The following is a 13,790-nucleotide window of genomic DNA, read 5'->3' as shown; positions in this document are numbered from 1 at the left end:
GCATGAGACCAGACTGGTGGTAGCGCTCACCTCTTCTTCTCCCAACAAGCTGTTTTCCAGATGTCCCAAACAATAGGAAAGGGGATTGATCAGAGAAAATGGCTTTCCCCCAGTCCTCAGCAGTCCACTCCCTGTACCTTTAGCAGAATATCAGTCTGTCCCTGATGGTTTTCCTGGAGAGAAGTGGCTTCTTTGCTGCCCTCCTTGAGACCAGGCCTTGCTCCAAGAGTCTCCGCCTCACAGTGCGTGCAGATGCACTCCCACCTGCCTGCTGCCATTCCTGAGCAAGCTCTGCACTGCTGGTAGGCCGATCCCGCAGCTGAAACACTTTTAAGAGACGGTCCTGGCGCTCGCTGGTCTTTCTTGGGCGCCCTGGAGCCTCTTGGCAACAATGGAACCTCTCTCCTTGAAGTTCCTGATGATGCCATAGATTGTTGACTGAGGTGCAATCTTTCTAGCTGCCATTCTCTTTCCTGTTAGGCCATTTCTATGCAGTGCAATGATGACTGCAGGTGTTTCTTTAGAGATAACCATGGTTCACAGAAGAGAAACAATGATGCCAAGCACCAGCCTCTTTTTAAAGTGTCCAGTGGTGTCATTCTGACTGAATCCTGACAGATTGATCTCCAGCCTTGTCCTCATCACCACCCACACCTGTGATAATGGAGCAATCACTGAAACCATGTTAGCTGCTCCTTTAAGGCAGGGCTGCAATGGTGTTGAAATGTGTTTTGGGGGATAAAGTTAATTTTCTAGGCAAATATTGACGTTGCAATAAATTGCTGTTACGCTGATCACCCTTTATAACATTCTGGAGTAAATGCAAATTGCCGTTATAAAAACTGAAGCAGTAGATTTTGTAAATATTAACATTTGAAAAAACTTTTGGCCATGACTGTAGAGCTGCAAGGCTAGAGTGTCTAATGCTACGTTCAGACGGCACGCAGCAGGAGCAGCAAAAACGTGCATGCTGCTTCATTTTGATATTGCTAGCTAGCACCAAGCTAGCTAAAAAATTATTTTGCAAACTAAATATTTAGGTCCAAATTGAATATTTATTTAACAAACTGAGGGCCGGATCTATCAAAGGTTTGCGTGTATAAAAACGTGAGCTATTTCACATGCTAAAAAATGTACAAACTGATCTATCAACAGCGTGCTAAAAGGATTTGGTCTTTAAAACGTGCTAAATAGCGCCTCTTATCCATTTAGTACTTTTTCTGCAATGAATATGCAATATGGGGCGTTTACACGCAAAAGTGCGTCTTGTGGGAGGAGAACATGTAAATATTTAGCACTCGCAAAGGGATTTATCAAACCTGAAAGCAATTTTGCTAACGGTATCTGACTCTATATTTAACACGTTTCAAAAGAAGGTGCAAATGGTCTGTATGCGTAATTGCGCACACATGGCAGCGGTTATTGTCGCAAGAAGGAGACATCGAAATGAAGCAAGGAGACGCAGAGAACGCATTTTTTCACTCCGTGTGAATATTTTTGGAATGAACGAGGAAACGATCATCAAAACATATCGTTTATCCAGCATTGCCATTTTGGAGCTGTTGGGGGAACTCCGAATGAGTTTGGAGCCAGCCACAAGGAGGACCCACGCAATACCAGATATCACAAAACTCCTTGCAACTTGCACTTTTTTGCATCTGGGATCTCCCAATCTCGTTTTTCCAATGCTGCGGGGATGCGTACGCGCAGTAATCTCATCCACAGTCACTTCTTGGGAGCCATTTGGTATGTGCATTTTTCTACAGGCCAATTCAAAACACCTGTTTATTTTTTTTTTACTGCAGTGAAGTAGAAATTCAGCCACATACCACCTTAGGGAATAAAGGTTGCCAAAGTTTATATATATATATATATATATATATATATATATATATATATATATATATATATATATAGCCTATATATTTTTTTTTATTTTTTTTTTGGGAGGGGTTGTCACTGTAAGATTTAAATTTCTTAAAGCACTAGTTTGTACAAACTACAAACTACTTTGCCGCAAACCACAAAAAGCGCAAAACCATCATTTAAATAGGGCGTCTCCAACAGTTTTGCACCTGCCACCAGTTACGCAATCACTCTCGTTGAATCACCCGCAAACCATGGTTCAGCCCCTCGCGCAAAATTCCAGTTTGCGAGCGCAAATTACTGCACGCAAAATTGGATCTTGATAAATCCGGCCCTAAGTATTTTGTTTGGAAAATACATATAGATAAAATCATATTTAGCTTGCCTAAATATGTTTCTTACTGACAATCTAAATATTAAGTTTGGAACTTTGATTTTTACGAATGAATGAATGAAAATATGACTGAAAAAAATAACTCCCAAATGTTTTTTACAGCATGCTTAAATAAGCATAAATATTGCACCTAATTTTTGACTGTTTAATGGCACCCCATAAAATCCCTGTCCCACCATCGCTGGCTCCCCGCATCCAAACAGTTTATCGTGCTGAAATAAAATCAGATTTCCCTAAAATGCCACCATAAGGAGTTTTACTCACCTTTTATGTATGCGTTTCACCCACAGGACCTGCTGACACAACAAAGGAGACATAACCCCAGTCGGCCTCAGCAGATGGCCGCTCACACTGAGCCTGGTTCTGCTGGAGGTTTCTTCCTGTTCAAAGGAAGTTTTTCCTCTCCACTGTCGCTACAAGCATGCTTAGTGTGAGGGATTGCTGAAGAGTCAATGAGTCGATGCAATCAGCTGGTTTTCCTTAGATAGAAAACTTTGAATCAATCTGACTGGATGATCTGGTGAACTGGAAAGTGAGCTGAGATGACATGATGTGAATTGGAGCTATAGAAATAAACTGAATAGAATTGAAAATGAATTTTAGTGAAAACCTCTGATTAACACTCAGATTCTTGATTCATAATTCTATTTTTGTAAAGTTAAAAACTTTTATTCTCACAGATAAAACTTTGTGTCTCACATATGAGCCAACAGGGAACAAATAAAAATCCTACATTTATTCAGCTTTTTTTATTTTATCGGCAGCTATCTTACTCCATACGTCCATGTGAAGCACTGAGAGCCTAAACGGGCTGAATGATGTAGCTACATTAGAAATAAAACAGAACCAGGATACAAAAATGTAGAAACAATATCTATTCACAAATCTGAGCAAAGAATAAAAAACCGCTATTTATAGTATATCACATTAGCAGGTCCTGCCCCGCTCTCACACCCGCTGCTTTCCAGTCAGATCTCAGTTATGACAATTCTCTGATGGCGCTTTAGATCTAAATTAGCACCAATTTAAAAGTTAAAGGCCAAATATTTAGAGTTTAGCGGTTTTGAGTCGCCGGCGTTCAGATGAACATCAGACAGTTCTGTTGCGTCGTAAACTGATGCATCTTCATGTTGAGGCACCTGCTGTGTGTTGCTGACGAGTTTCTCCATCACCTTCATCCACAGGTGCTTCAGCATCAATGTCTCTGATTGGCTGGAGCGCCTGCAGATCTTTCCTGGAGGCGGGTGTTCGGGATGCTGTGTTCAAACCGCCCCCTCAGGAATCGGTGAGATCAGTGGGTGGGGGTGCGACCATGACGGCACAGATGTTTGTGTTCTGGGCTCCAACCTCCCACTACTGACCATCTACCAGCAGCTTCCTGCTGACTTCAGCCCCTCGGGGCCCTTCAAGTCCTTCCGGTCCACCTCCACATCCATCACAGCACCTGAGAGTCACTTCTTCTGCTCCCGTTCCCCGAGTGGCCGGCAGCATCTCCTACAACGAAGCTGCGTGTGCGTCGCTGTGCTCCAGGTGGTGATGGTGGTGCAGCTGAGCTTTGCTGGCGGCGCTGCAATGAAGCGACACCACCGTCGGCAGCTCTTCGTCACCTTTAACAGAGACGACACCTTAGCGTTAACAGAGACAGAAAATATTCACATCTAAAACTAAAGGAAGACAAACGCTTTGATAAAGTTATAGAAATCTGAAAGAAGTTTCATAGATCTGTAATCAGTACCCACTGATCAGATAAACGTTAATCAAATTCAGAGCAAACATGGAAGCTCAGAGGACAGCCAACTAGCGTGATGTGGTCGTAAACGGACATCCTCAAAGGCTGGTGTCCTGTAACCTAGAGACGGGTCCAAAAAACGTCACCCACATGGCTAAAGCCAGGCGTACACTGTACGACTAATTGCGGGGTTTAGTCGTACAGTGTGAGTTCACAGCTCAAGATCTATGTTCGATCCGACGCTCTGATGCGATCTACCTGCTCACACTCTAGGTCTAAAAACCAGGTGGGACTCAGCTCCGCAGTGAGATGGCGCTACTTGGACTCGTCTATCTGGAAGCCAAACCAGTAGCAGAGGAACATGAAGCTCACTAGAGTGAAATACGCTGCCTTGGATATTTGGGCAATTTAGTGCTAAAAGCCCTAAAAACAAAAAGGAGACGACGTATTTGGACAAAAACATGGCTGAGCAAACGTGGCTACTACGGTCTGTCAGTCTGACAGAAAGAACTCCATTTCACTCATTGCCCCCCCGCCATGATGCTGGGTTTACATCTGAGAGGAAGAAGAAGAAGAATCCTTGTTTGCGCACTGAGAGATTTTCCCACGACGGCCGGGAAAAAATCAAACATGTTTGATTTTCTCCCGACCTTACGAATCCGTGTATCATTCGTTCTTTCTATTTTCAATTGTCAATCAAAAAACAAAAAATAAAAAATTGACTGGTTATTTTGTTTTTTGTTTTTTATGGTTAAACCAAAAACGAAAAAATTATTGGTTTTTCATATATCAATTTTAAGCTCAGATCAAGAATACGAAATGGAAAAACGGACAGCAACGCAGAATTTGATTTTAATATTTAGTCGGTACAGTTTACGTGACCCGGAAGTTTGGTGGAGCGTTAGCTAAAAAACAATTGGCTTACCCCCACCACGTTGGATCAAGCTGCACCAGATAAGGCAGTCGGACCTATCAGCCATGGACAGTTACGTGTTATTTCCCTTTTCTCCTCAGACCATGGAGAGCACAGAATCTTCTGACGCTCATCTTAGAGCATTACTTGATACCCATCTGCTGCAATGAGCTGGAAATTTCGGCGTGTGTCAAACCACTGGCAAACAGCTTCTTGATCAACATAGTGTGTGGTTCTAGCGTCGCCATGGTAGCCACTTCATTACCCCAACTGCTGCGCAAAGAGCTATTTCCGGGTCACGTAAACTGTACCGATTAAATATTAAAATCAAATTCTGCGTTGTTGTCCGTTTTTCCATTTCGTATTCTTGATCTGAGCTTAGAATTGATATATGAAAAACAAATCCTTTTTTCGTTTTTGGTTTAACCATAAAAAACAAAAAACAAAATAACCAGTCAATTTTTTATTTTTTGATTGACAATTGAAAATAGAAAGAACGAATGATACACGGATTCTTACGGTTCCTGATCAGGAGGTGATCATGAGAGGCTGATCGCCCCTCGTTACCCGCTGTTCACTACACGACTCATGACACACGATCAGGCTGAAAGTCGGCCCGATCGAAAGATTCTCGCACCGTAAACTGCAGTGTACGCTGGGCTTTACCTGCCTCACTAGCATTCTAATACATCAAAACGTAGCTCAGAGCTACTCTACCCACATCCTACCTCCTACCTGCTAAATCCTACCTCCTACCTGCTAAATCCTACCTCCTACCTGCTAAATCCTACATCCTACCCTCTAAATCCTACCTCCTAAATCCTACCTCCTACCTGCTAAATCCTAAATCCTACCTGCTAAATCCTAAATCCTACCTGCTAAATCCTACCTCCTACCTGCTAAATCCTACCTCCTACCTGCTAAATCCTAAATCCTACCTGCTAAATCCTAAATCCTACCTGCTAAATCCTACCTCCTACCTGCTAAATCCTACCTCCTACCCGCTAAATCCGAAATCCTACCTGCTAAATCCTACCTCCTACCCGCTAAATCCTACCTCCTACCTGCTAAATCCCACCTCCTACCCGCTAAATCCTATCTCCTACCCGCTAAATCCTACCTCCTACCCGCTAAATCCTACCTCCTACCCACTAAATCCTAAATCCTACCATCTAAATCCTAAATCCTACCTGCTAAATCCTACCTCCTACCCTCTAAATCCTACCTCCTACCTACTAAATCATAAATCCTACCTGCTAAATCCTACCTCCTACCTGCTAAATCCTACCTCCTACCTGCTAAATCCTAAATCCTACCCGCTAAATCCTACCTCCTACCTGCTAAATCCTACCTCCTACCTGCTAAATCCCACCTCCTACCTGCTAAATCCTACCTCCTACCCGCTAAATCCTACCTCCTACCCGCTAAATCCTACCTCCTACCCACTAAATCCTAAATCCTACCATCTAAATCCTAAATCCTACCTGCTAAATCCTACCTCCTACCCTCTAAATCCTACCTCCTACCCGCTAAATCCTACCTCCTACCTGCTAAATCCTACCTCCTACCTACTAAATCCTACCTCCTACCCTCTAAATCCTACCTCCTACCCGCTAAATCTTACCTCCTACCTGCTAAATCCTACCTCCTACTTGCTAAATCCTACCTGCTAAATCCTACCTCCTACTTGCTAAATCCTACCTGCTAAATCCTACATCCTACCCTCTAAATCCTACCTCCTACCTGCTAAATCCTACCTCCTACCCACTAAATCCTAAATCCTACCATCTAAATCCTAAATCCTACCTGCTAAATCCTACCTCCTACCCTCTAAATCCTACCTCCTACCTACTAAATCCTAAATCCTACCTGCTAAATCCTACCTCCTACCTGCTAAATCCTACCTCCTACCTGCTAAATCCTAAATCCTACCCGCTAAATCCTAAATCCTACCCGCTAAATCCTACCTCCTACCCGCTAAATCCTACCTCCTACCTGCTAAATCCCACCTCCTACCTGCTAAATCCTACCTCCTACCCGCTAAATCCTACCTCCTACCCGCTAAATCCTACCTCCTACCCACTAAATCCTAAATCCTACCATCTAAATCCTAAATCCTACCTGCTAAATCCTACCTCCTACCCTCTAAATCCTACCTCCTACCCGCTAAATCTTACCTCCTACCTGCTAAATCCTACCTCCTACCCTCTAAATCCTACCTCCTACCCGCTAAATCTTACCTCCTACCTGCTAAATCCTACCTCCTACTTGCTAAATCCTACCTGCTAAATCCTACATCCTACCCTCTAAATCCTACCTCCTACCTGCTAAATCCTACCTCCTACCTGCTAAATCCTATCTCCTACCTGCTAAATCCTACCTCCTACCCTCTAAATCCTACCTCCTACCCTCTAAATCCTACCTCCTACCTGCTAAATCCTACCTCCTACCTGCTAAATCCTACCTCCTACCCTCTAAATCCTACCTCCTACCCGCTAAATCCTACCTCCTACCTGCTAAATCCTATCTCCTACTTGCTAAATCCTACCTGCTAAATCCTACATCCTACCCTCTAAATCCTACCTCCTACCTGCTAAATCCTACATCCTAGAGCGGGGATCCAGGTGGAAAAAGGGTCCCAGCGTTCTCGCGCACCTCGCTCTGCTAGCTGCTCCATCGTTTTCCACAACGGCGGTCAGACAAACAGAACAAGCCGGTAAGGAACCAAACAGGAAATACTCATAGAGTAGAGCGGACATAGAACTAACCAATCAGAGGCCTCCTGTCTGCGGTCACCTACAATTTTGGAGAGGAGCAGCAGAGGGTCTTCAGAAGGGGCGGGGCATATCTGCATTAACTGTGACACTCATGCAGACCAACTGGTTTCTGCGTATAAACCCGCCTTAAGTCCTACCTCCTAAATCCTATCCCTATTTACGAACTCCTGCCCCCTAGCTCCAGATGGAGGGATATTACTGATGCTACTGCTGGTCTTCCATTTTCTTCCAATAAATCCTACAGTTGATCTGTTGTAGGTTTACTCTGGTTCCGGTCCAGCAGTCTTTGCCGTGGTTGAGTTTGGAGTACGGCAGTTTGAGGCTGAGGAGCCCCTGATGGAGAAAACAAGTGGAGGACAGAGGAGCTCGTTGAAGGAGAAGCTACTGAGGGGCAGACATCTTGCTTTTTTCTAGATCAGCAAATTCTTATTTTCCACAATTTGCTAATAAGTTATTTCAAAATCCTACAATGTAATTTCCTGTATTTATATTTTATTTTTGAACCTATGATGAAAACTACAAACTTCTCTCAATTTTCTAAGTGGGAGAGTTTCCACATTCAGCGGCTGACTGAATACTTTTTTGATTGGCCGACCTGTGCTGGGTGGCTTCTCAAACGGTGGGACGGGACAGATCCTGCTGCGTTTGTGAGCAGATAAATACTGCGAGGATTCAGCCTGCAGCGCCAGAAGAACGGAGGTAAATCCAGGAGGACGTTCGAAGCTGCAGAGGGACCTGAGACTTGCAGCTGGACAACGACGCACAAACAGCCGGAGCGTCAAAGGAGGCGCTGACGTTCAGTTTATTCAAAGTATAAACCTAAAAATCTTAGAAACCGACGTTTAAAGGCATTTTCCAGGTGATCTGACTGTGAACCTAAACCTGCAGCCACAGCCTCAGGCTTCTGGACCCACCGACTCTGGGCTTAAGCCGCAAACACACACCACACTTTTCAGATTTCTCAGTGTGAGAAATGTTTATAGACTGTGTGTTTGTCTTATTTTCTTGTTTTTCCACTTATTCGATAACATTTCTGTGGTTATAATGCTGTAAAGACGTAGAGTGCGGCGGCGTTACCGAGTCCAGATGAAGACGATTCGCTGTCTGCCAAGGAGGCGGAGTCCATCTGGTCTTGCGACAGCCCCTCCATCAGAGGTATGGACAGCTCCGACGACGGGACGGATGAATCGTATATCCCAGAATCGCGAGGAGGAGGGACCTCCGGAACGGTGCAGCCGTCGTCCTCGGTGTGGCCGGACGCAGGACACGCCTCCTCCTGAAGGACACAGGGAGCCGAGGAAGACTCTCCGGATGCTCCGATGGACAATCTGCCGAGAAGAAGAAAAGGAGCTGAACTGATGAAGGTCTGAACTGAACGGCGGGAAAATGTCAAACCGGACGCTCGTCTCCACCTTGGCGTGGATCCTGGGATGGATGCAGAGCAGTGTGGGAGTTCTGGACTGGGACTACGACCCGGACCGGAACCAGGGGCCAGCAGGAGCACGTTCCTCCTCGCCACTGCATCCACTTCCTCCAGCGACGGCGTGCTGATCAGCACCTCGTTCAGCACCAAGCCCGAGTCGAAGCGCCGCTCCGGCTGAAGCCCCGCGGAGCAGGTGGGTTCTGGAGGAGAACTCGGACCCGGGATGGCAGGAGGCGGAGCCTCTTTGGAGGAGGAGTCTGAGGGAGGCGGGGCTGCAGGAGACAGCTGCTTTTCAAACCAGTCCTTGTTCTGGCTGATGTGCTGGTGCATGTTGCAGATGGACACGTAGAGCGAGCGTCCAGATTTGCTCCTGAAGTAGTTCCCCCTGGAGATGTTGAGCGGCGGTTGCTCAGGATCGGCCACGGCGGCCTGACTGGAACGGAGGCGAATGTAGAGCTGCGGCAGCTGATCCATGAGCTTCAGCCTAAACCACAGGAAACCAAACAGCCTGTTAGGAGCGCTCCCGTCCACCGGGCCAACCCGCCGCCGCCATCAGCTGCGTTTCTACCTGGGAGCCACACTCAGCGCTGTGGGGACGTCGCTTTCGGTGGAGTAGTCGAAGTACACGGCCAAGAAGCGGCTCAGCTCCTGACCGCCGCCGTCCTGGCTTTGCTTCGCCATCCGCAGCTTCTCCGCTATCATGGCCACGGCCACCACGAACAGATCACGGTGAGAACCGCCAGCGGGGGAGCTGCTGTTACCACGGCGACCAGCCGGCGTCTTCCCTCTGCGACTCTTCTTTTCAACGTGATGTCTGGGATGATGCGGTTCAAAGAGCAGAAGTTAGCGGGATGTGAGAAATATGACATCATTATGGTTTTTATAGCTTAAAACCTCAAAAACTGATCTTTAAATTACAATTTTTTGAAAAATATGTGTCTTCATCTTTAATTTCAAGAATTTAATGAGGTGATTTGCTAATAAAATTAGTACTCTTGCCCTTAAAATATGATACTTGGATATTATACACATTAAATGTAAATAATTTAATTCCTTTTGGCAAATTGTCTCACTTTTCTTCTAACAACAAACACTAAAATAAACAAGTTGGCCAACTTGTTTATTTTAGAGTTCATTTTGCTGAATATCCAAAAATGAGATTGATTAAAGATTCTATTAGAAACCACGTCATTAACTTAAATCCAACAGTGTTTTAGCAGCATCTGGTGGCCAGAAGTGAAACTGCAGGGGAAAACGCCTGAGATTTATGGAGGGAATTTTGTTCCATAATTGTTAAAAGCAATTTTTTCGAAATGCAAACAATAGAAAAAGAAAATGTAATTCAGAAATGGAATTTTGAAAAACTCTTTCTCAGATTTAGCTTTATGAATTAGATTAAAAATGCCTCATTGCTTCACTCTGAAAAGAGGCTTCGCAGCATCAGCTGCATGTCCAGCATTTTCTGCAAGAGCTTTTTCCGCGCTGACATCAGACTGTTGAATTCTAAACTGAACTCTGCATCACACATGCATCATTATTTTGCACCACCAACATTGCCGAATTTTATAATCCTTTTAAATAAGACACAACTAAATGTTGTCTTATTTAGCACCCTATTATTTTGCACTGTACTGAATATTTTCAGATGAATGCCTTTTTGCACCATTATTTCAATTGTTTTCTTTTTTTTTCCTATAATGTTACATTCTGATCACTGCTGCATGTTAGATTGTAATCTTATCTCAGTCCAACAGCAATATCATTACACTGTTGTAAGCTGTATGCAACAACATTTCATTTTATGTACACTGTGCATACAAAATGACTATAACTTTTATCTAAGTCTCCTCACTACAGATATATATATATAAAAAAACTTTTTTTAATAATATATAAAGCACATAAAAAAAGAAAATATAAAAAGAATAATATCTTACTAAGTGGTAAAATAAATTTCATTAAGAATTTAGTTTCTGGGTCACAGCAAAATATGTTCTGTGCTGCAACATTAATGGAACAAAATTCAATCCCTTTAAATTCGGCCAGTTTTCTCCCAAATACATTTCAGACACAGAGAGCCATAAAGGGGGCGGTACCGGAGGCCTTTAGAACAGACGGTGATGATGAGGTTTGCTTCATCCAGCTGTCGGCTCAGCCACGACATCTGACCCTCCTTGCACATCTCCAGATGTTCCCACAGGTCCAGCACCACCTGCATCCAGCAGAGCAGAGCTCAGTAAACAGCATCTCCACCTCTCTGGGTCATTTCACACGTTTCCAGGGCCTCACCTCGCAGCCACAGAAGTCCTGCAGGAAGTAGGCAAAGCTCTGGATGACGCTGGTGTGTTTGGAGCCGTCTCTGTTGGAGTAGCAGATGAAGACCTTGGGGCGTGGCCACGGCCGCTCGCTGTTCAGTGCCGCGCTCTGATTGGACGACTCGCTGCTCTCCTCGTCCAGCTGACTGTAGATGTTTTCTAAAATCAACACATCACGTATTGAGTTTTTCTTATTGACCAAATACTTATTTACCACCATATTTTACTGACCAACTCTTGAAAATCCTACAATGTGATTTCCTGTATTTATTTTCCAATACTGCCTTTCTCTCATCAAGCAGGACAATTATAAGTTTCCGCTACAAGCTGGATCGTCGCGAGATCTGAGTTTTCAGTCTCAAAACAATGTCTGTATTTCTGCGTCTTGAACCGGAAATACTGCAGACATAAGTGTCTCTGTGTGCTTACAGATTGATCTACACATTTGCAAATCTTACTACAGATCTGTAAATCTCAGTACACATTTGTAGATTTGAATACAGATTTGTAGATTTTTTACACATTTGCAAACCGGATGACACACACAGTAGTTTTACACATTTGCAGATTGTTTTACAGACACACAATTCTCCTCACACATTTACAGTCTCATTTACACATTCTCAAATCCCACTGCACACGCACAAATCGAGATACAGATATACAACTCTCCACACACATTTGTAAATAATAAAGCAACAATTTTGACCCCATAACAGAGAAGCAGATCATGGCTTGTCTACAGTGAAAAGAAGGACTGGGTTATTTACTTTGGCCTTTTTGGAAACACAGGAAGGAGCAATCAGCTAAGTGAGCTTAGTGCTTGGAAAAAATCTTTCATTCCTTTAGAGACAGCATGAAAAGTCAGCTGAGTACAAAACATAGAGAGGAAAACAAGAAGAAAAGGGACAAGAAGAGAGGGACACAACCTAGAACAGATAATGGATGTCTATTCTATTAACATTTCTCTATCGGTAGAATGGGGCTGTTTGATGTGTTGACTTCTCAATTCAGAGGGGCCCCTGCCTGTCTTTGCCTAGGGCCCCAAATTTCCTAAATCCACCCCTGGTTCTGCAGTCATCATTAACAGTCCATGAAAGCAAAGGCAGCCTGGATGCAGGACTGGAAGGAACATAGCTTCTCTGATTATTTAGCTGGGGTTCTGCAGCATGCCGTCACCTCCACCCAAAGGGTTAACGAACACAGAGACATCCAAAGAAAAGATGGCAGCTCTGAGTTTCACAGGCTGGCCTCACCTTGCTGCTTCTTACGACACACGACAGTGAAGAGGGTGGCAAAGGCAGACATGATGACCAGAGGCACGGTGATGGCCATGGCACGGATCGGCCCCGCCCAGGGGGAGTGGACTGGTGGATAAAACAAACGCATTCAGTGAGAAACGGCGTAATTCTGAATGTTTGGAAGGAAAGACGAATCTATCTGGGTTATCCAAGAAGCCGAGTATGTTCCTGCACACACCCTCTGGATTAAAAAACAGTTCAACACAAAAAGACGGAAACTTTAAAGATACATTCCAGCATAAATGTTGAAAAAATGTATTTAGATTAAAACAGCAAATATCTGCAGCCTAAATAAACTACCATCTCACCCTGGCTGACGTGGTACTGAATTTGCCTCCTGCTTGTGTTGCTGTTGTCTTTTAGCTAAAAGAAAAGAACATATGCATAGTCAGAGATTTATAGCTCTTTAAATCATCATCACTTAACTTTAAAAAATAAAGCAGTTCAAACAGCACAGAGCTGCAGCGTGTACCTCGATGACGTAAGTTCCTGGAGTGACATCCTCCAGGATGCATGTGGTCCTGGCCTGGTTTAGCTCCTGCAGACGCAAAGAAGAACAACTCAGCTGCAAAGATCCGTTACAGGAGGCAGAAAAATACTCAGAGCTGCATCGTTCATTTCATTTGGCTGCTTTCTGAGAAACTAGTCCATGCATTTGTCACTTCAAGGCTGGACTATTGTAATTCTTTACTATCAGGAAGTCCACAAACTGTAGTTAAAAGCCTTCAGCTGATCCAAAATGCTGCAGCCAGAGTTCTGATGAAAATGAAAAAGAGAGATCATATCTCTCCTATCCTGGCTTCTCTTCATTGGCTTCCTGTTAAATCCAGAATAGAATTTAAAATCCTCCTTCTCACATAAAAAGTCTTAAATGGCCAAGCTCCATCTGATATCAGAGATCTGATTGTTCCTTATGTTCCTAACAGAGCACTTCACTCTCAATCTGCAGGTTTACTAGTGGTTCCTAGAATTTCTAAAAGTAGAATGGGAGGCAGATCTTTTAGTTATCAGGCTCCTCTCCTGTGGAACCAACTACCAGTTTTAGTCCGTGAGGCAGAGACCCTGTCTACTT

General features: G+C 44.1%; 1 protein-coding gene across 2 annotated transcripts in view; it reads right to left on the bottom strand.

The window, feature by feature from the left end:
- Positions 1 to 2,915: 2,915 nt before the first annotated feature.
- The window catches only part of il17rd (interleukin 17 receptor D), a 55,113-nt gene continuing 44,238 nt past the window's right edge, over positions 2,916 to 13,790 (bottom strand). The window contains exons 8-16 of one of the 2 annotated variants that reach the window (XM_038279696.1): positions 13,191 to 13,256; positions 13,027 to 13,081; positions 12,674 to 12,784; positions 11,392 to 11,576; positions 11,199 to 11,314; positions 9,671 to 9,916; positions 9,092 to 9,586; positions 8,757 to 9,007; positions 2,916 to 3,867 (exon numbers count right to left, since the gene is read on the bottom strand). In XM_038279696.1, coding sequence (XP_038135624.1) covers positions 3,755 to 3,867; positions 8,757 to 9,007; positions 9,092 to 9,586; positions 9,671 to 9,916; positions 11,199 to 11,314; positions 11,392 to 11,576; positions 12,674 to 12,784; positions 13,027 to 13,081; positions 13,191 to 13,256 — 1,638 coding nt within the window. In that variant the 3' untranslated portion in view covers positions 2,916 to 3,754. Of the gene's footprint in view, positions 3,868 to 8,756; positions 9,587 to 9,670; positions 9,917 to 11,198; positions 11,315 to 11,391; positions 11,577 to 12,673; positions 12,785 to 13,026; positions 13,082 to 13,190; positions 13,257 to 13,790 lie in introns of both variants that reach the window. The other variant, XM_038279695.1, reaches the window with a different exon arrangement.

This window comes from Cyprinodon tularosa, unplaced genomic scaffold, assembly GCF_016077235.1.
Source record: "Cyprinodon tularosa strain WSP-4 unplaced genomic scaffold, ASM1607723v1 ctg152, whole genome shotgun sequence".
NCBI lineage: Eukaryota > Metazoa > Chordata > Actinopteri > Cyprinodontiformes > Cyprinodontidae > Cyprinodon > Cyprinodon tularosa.
The sequence above is the reverse complement of the archived record's forward strand: the minus strand, read 5'-3'. Positions and strand labels throughout refer to the sequence as shown.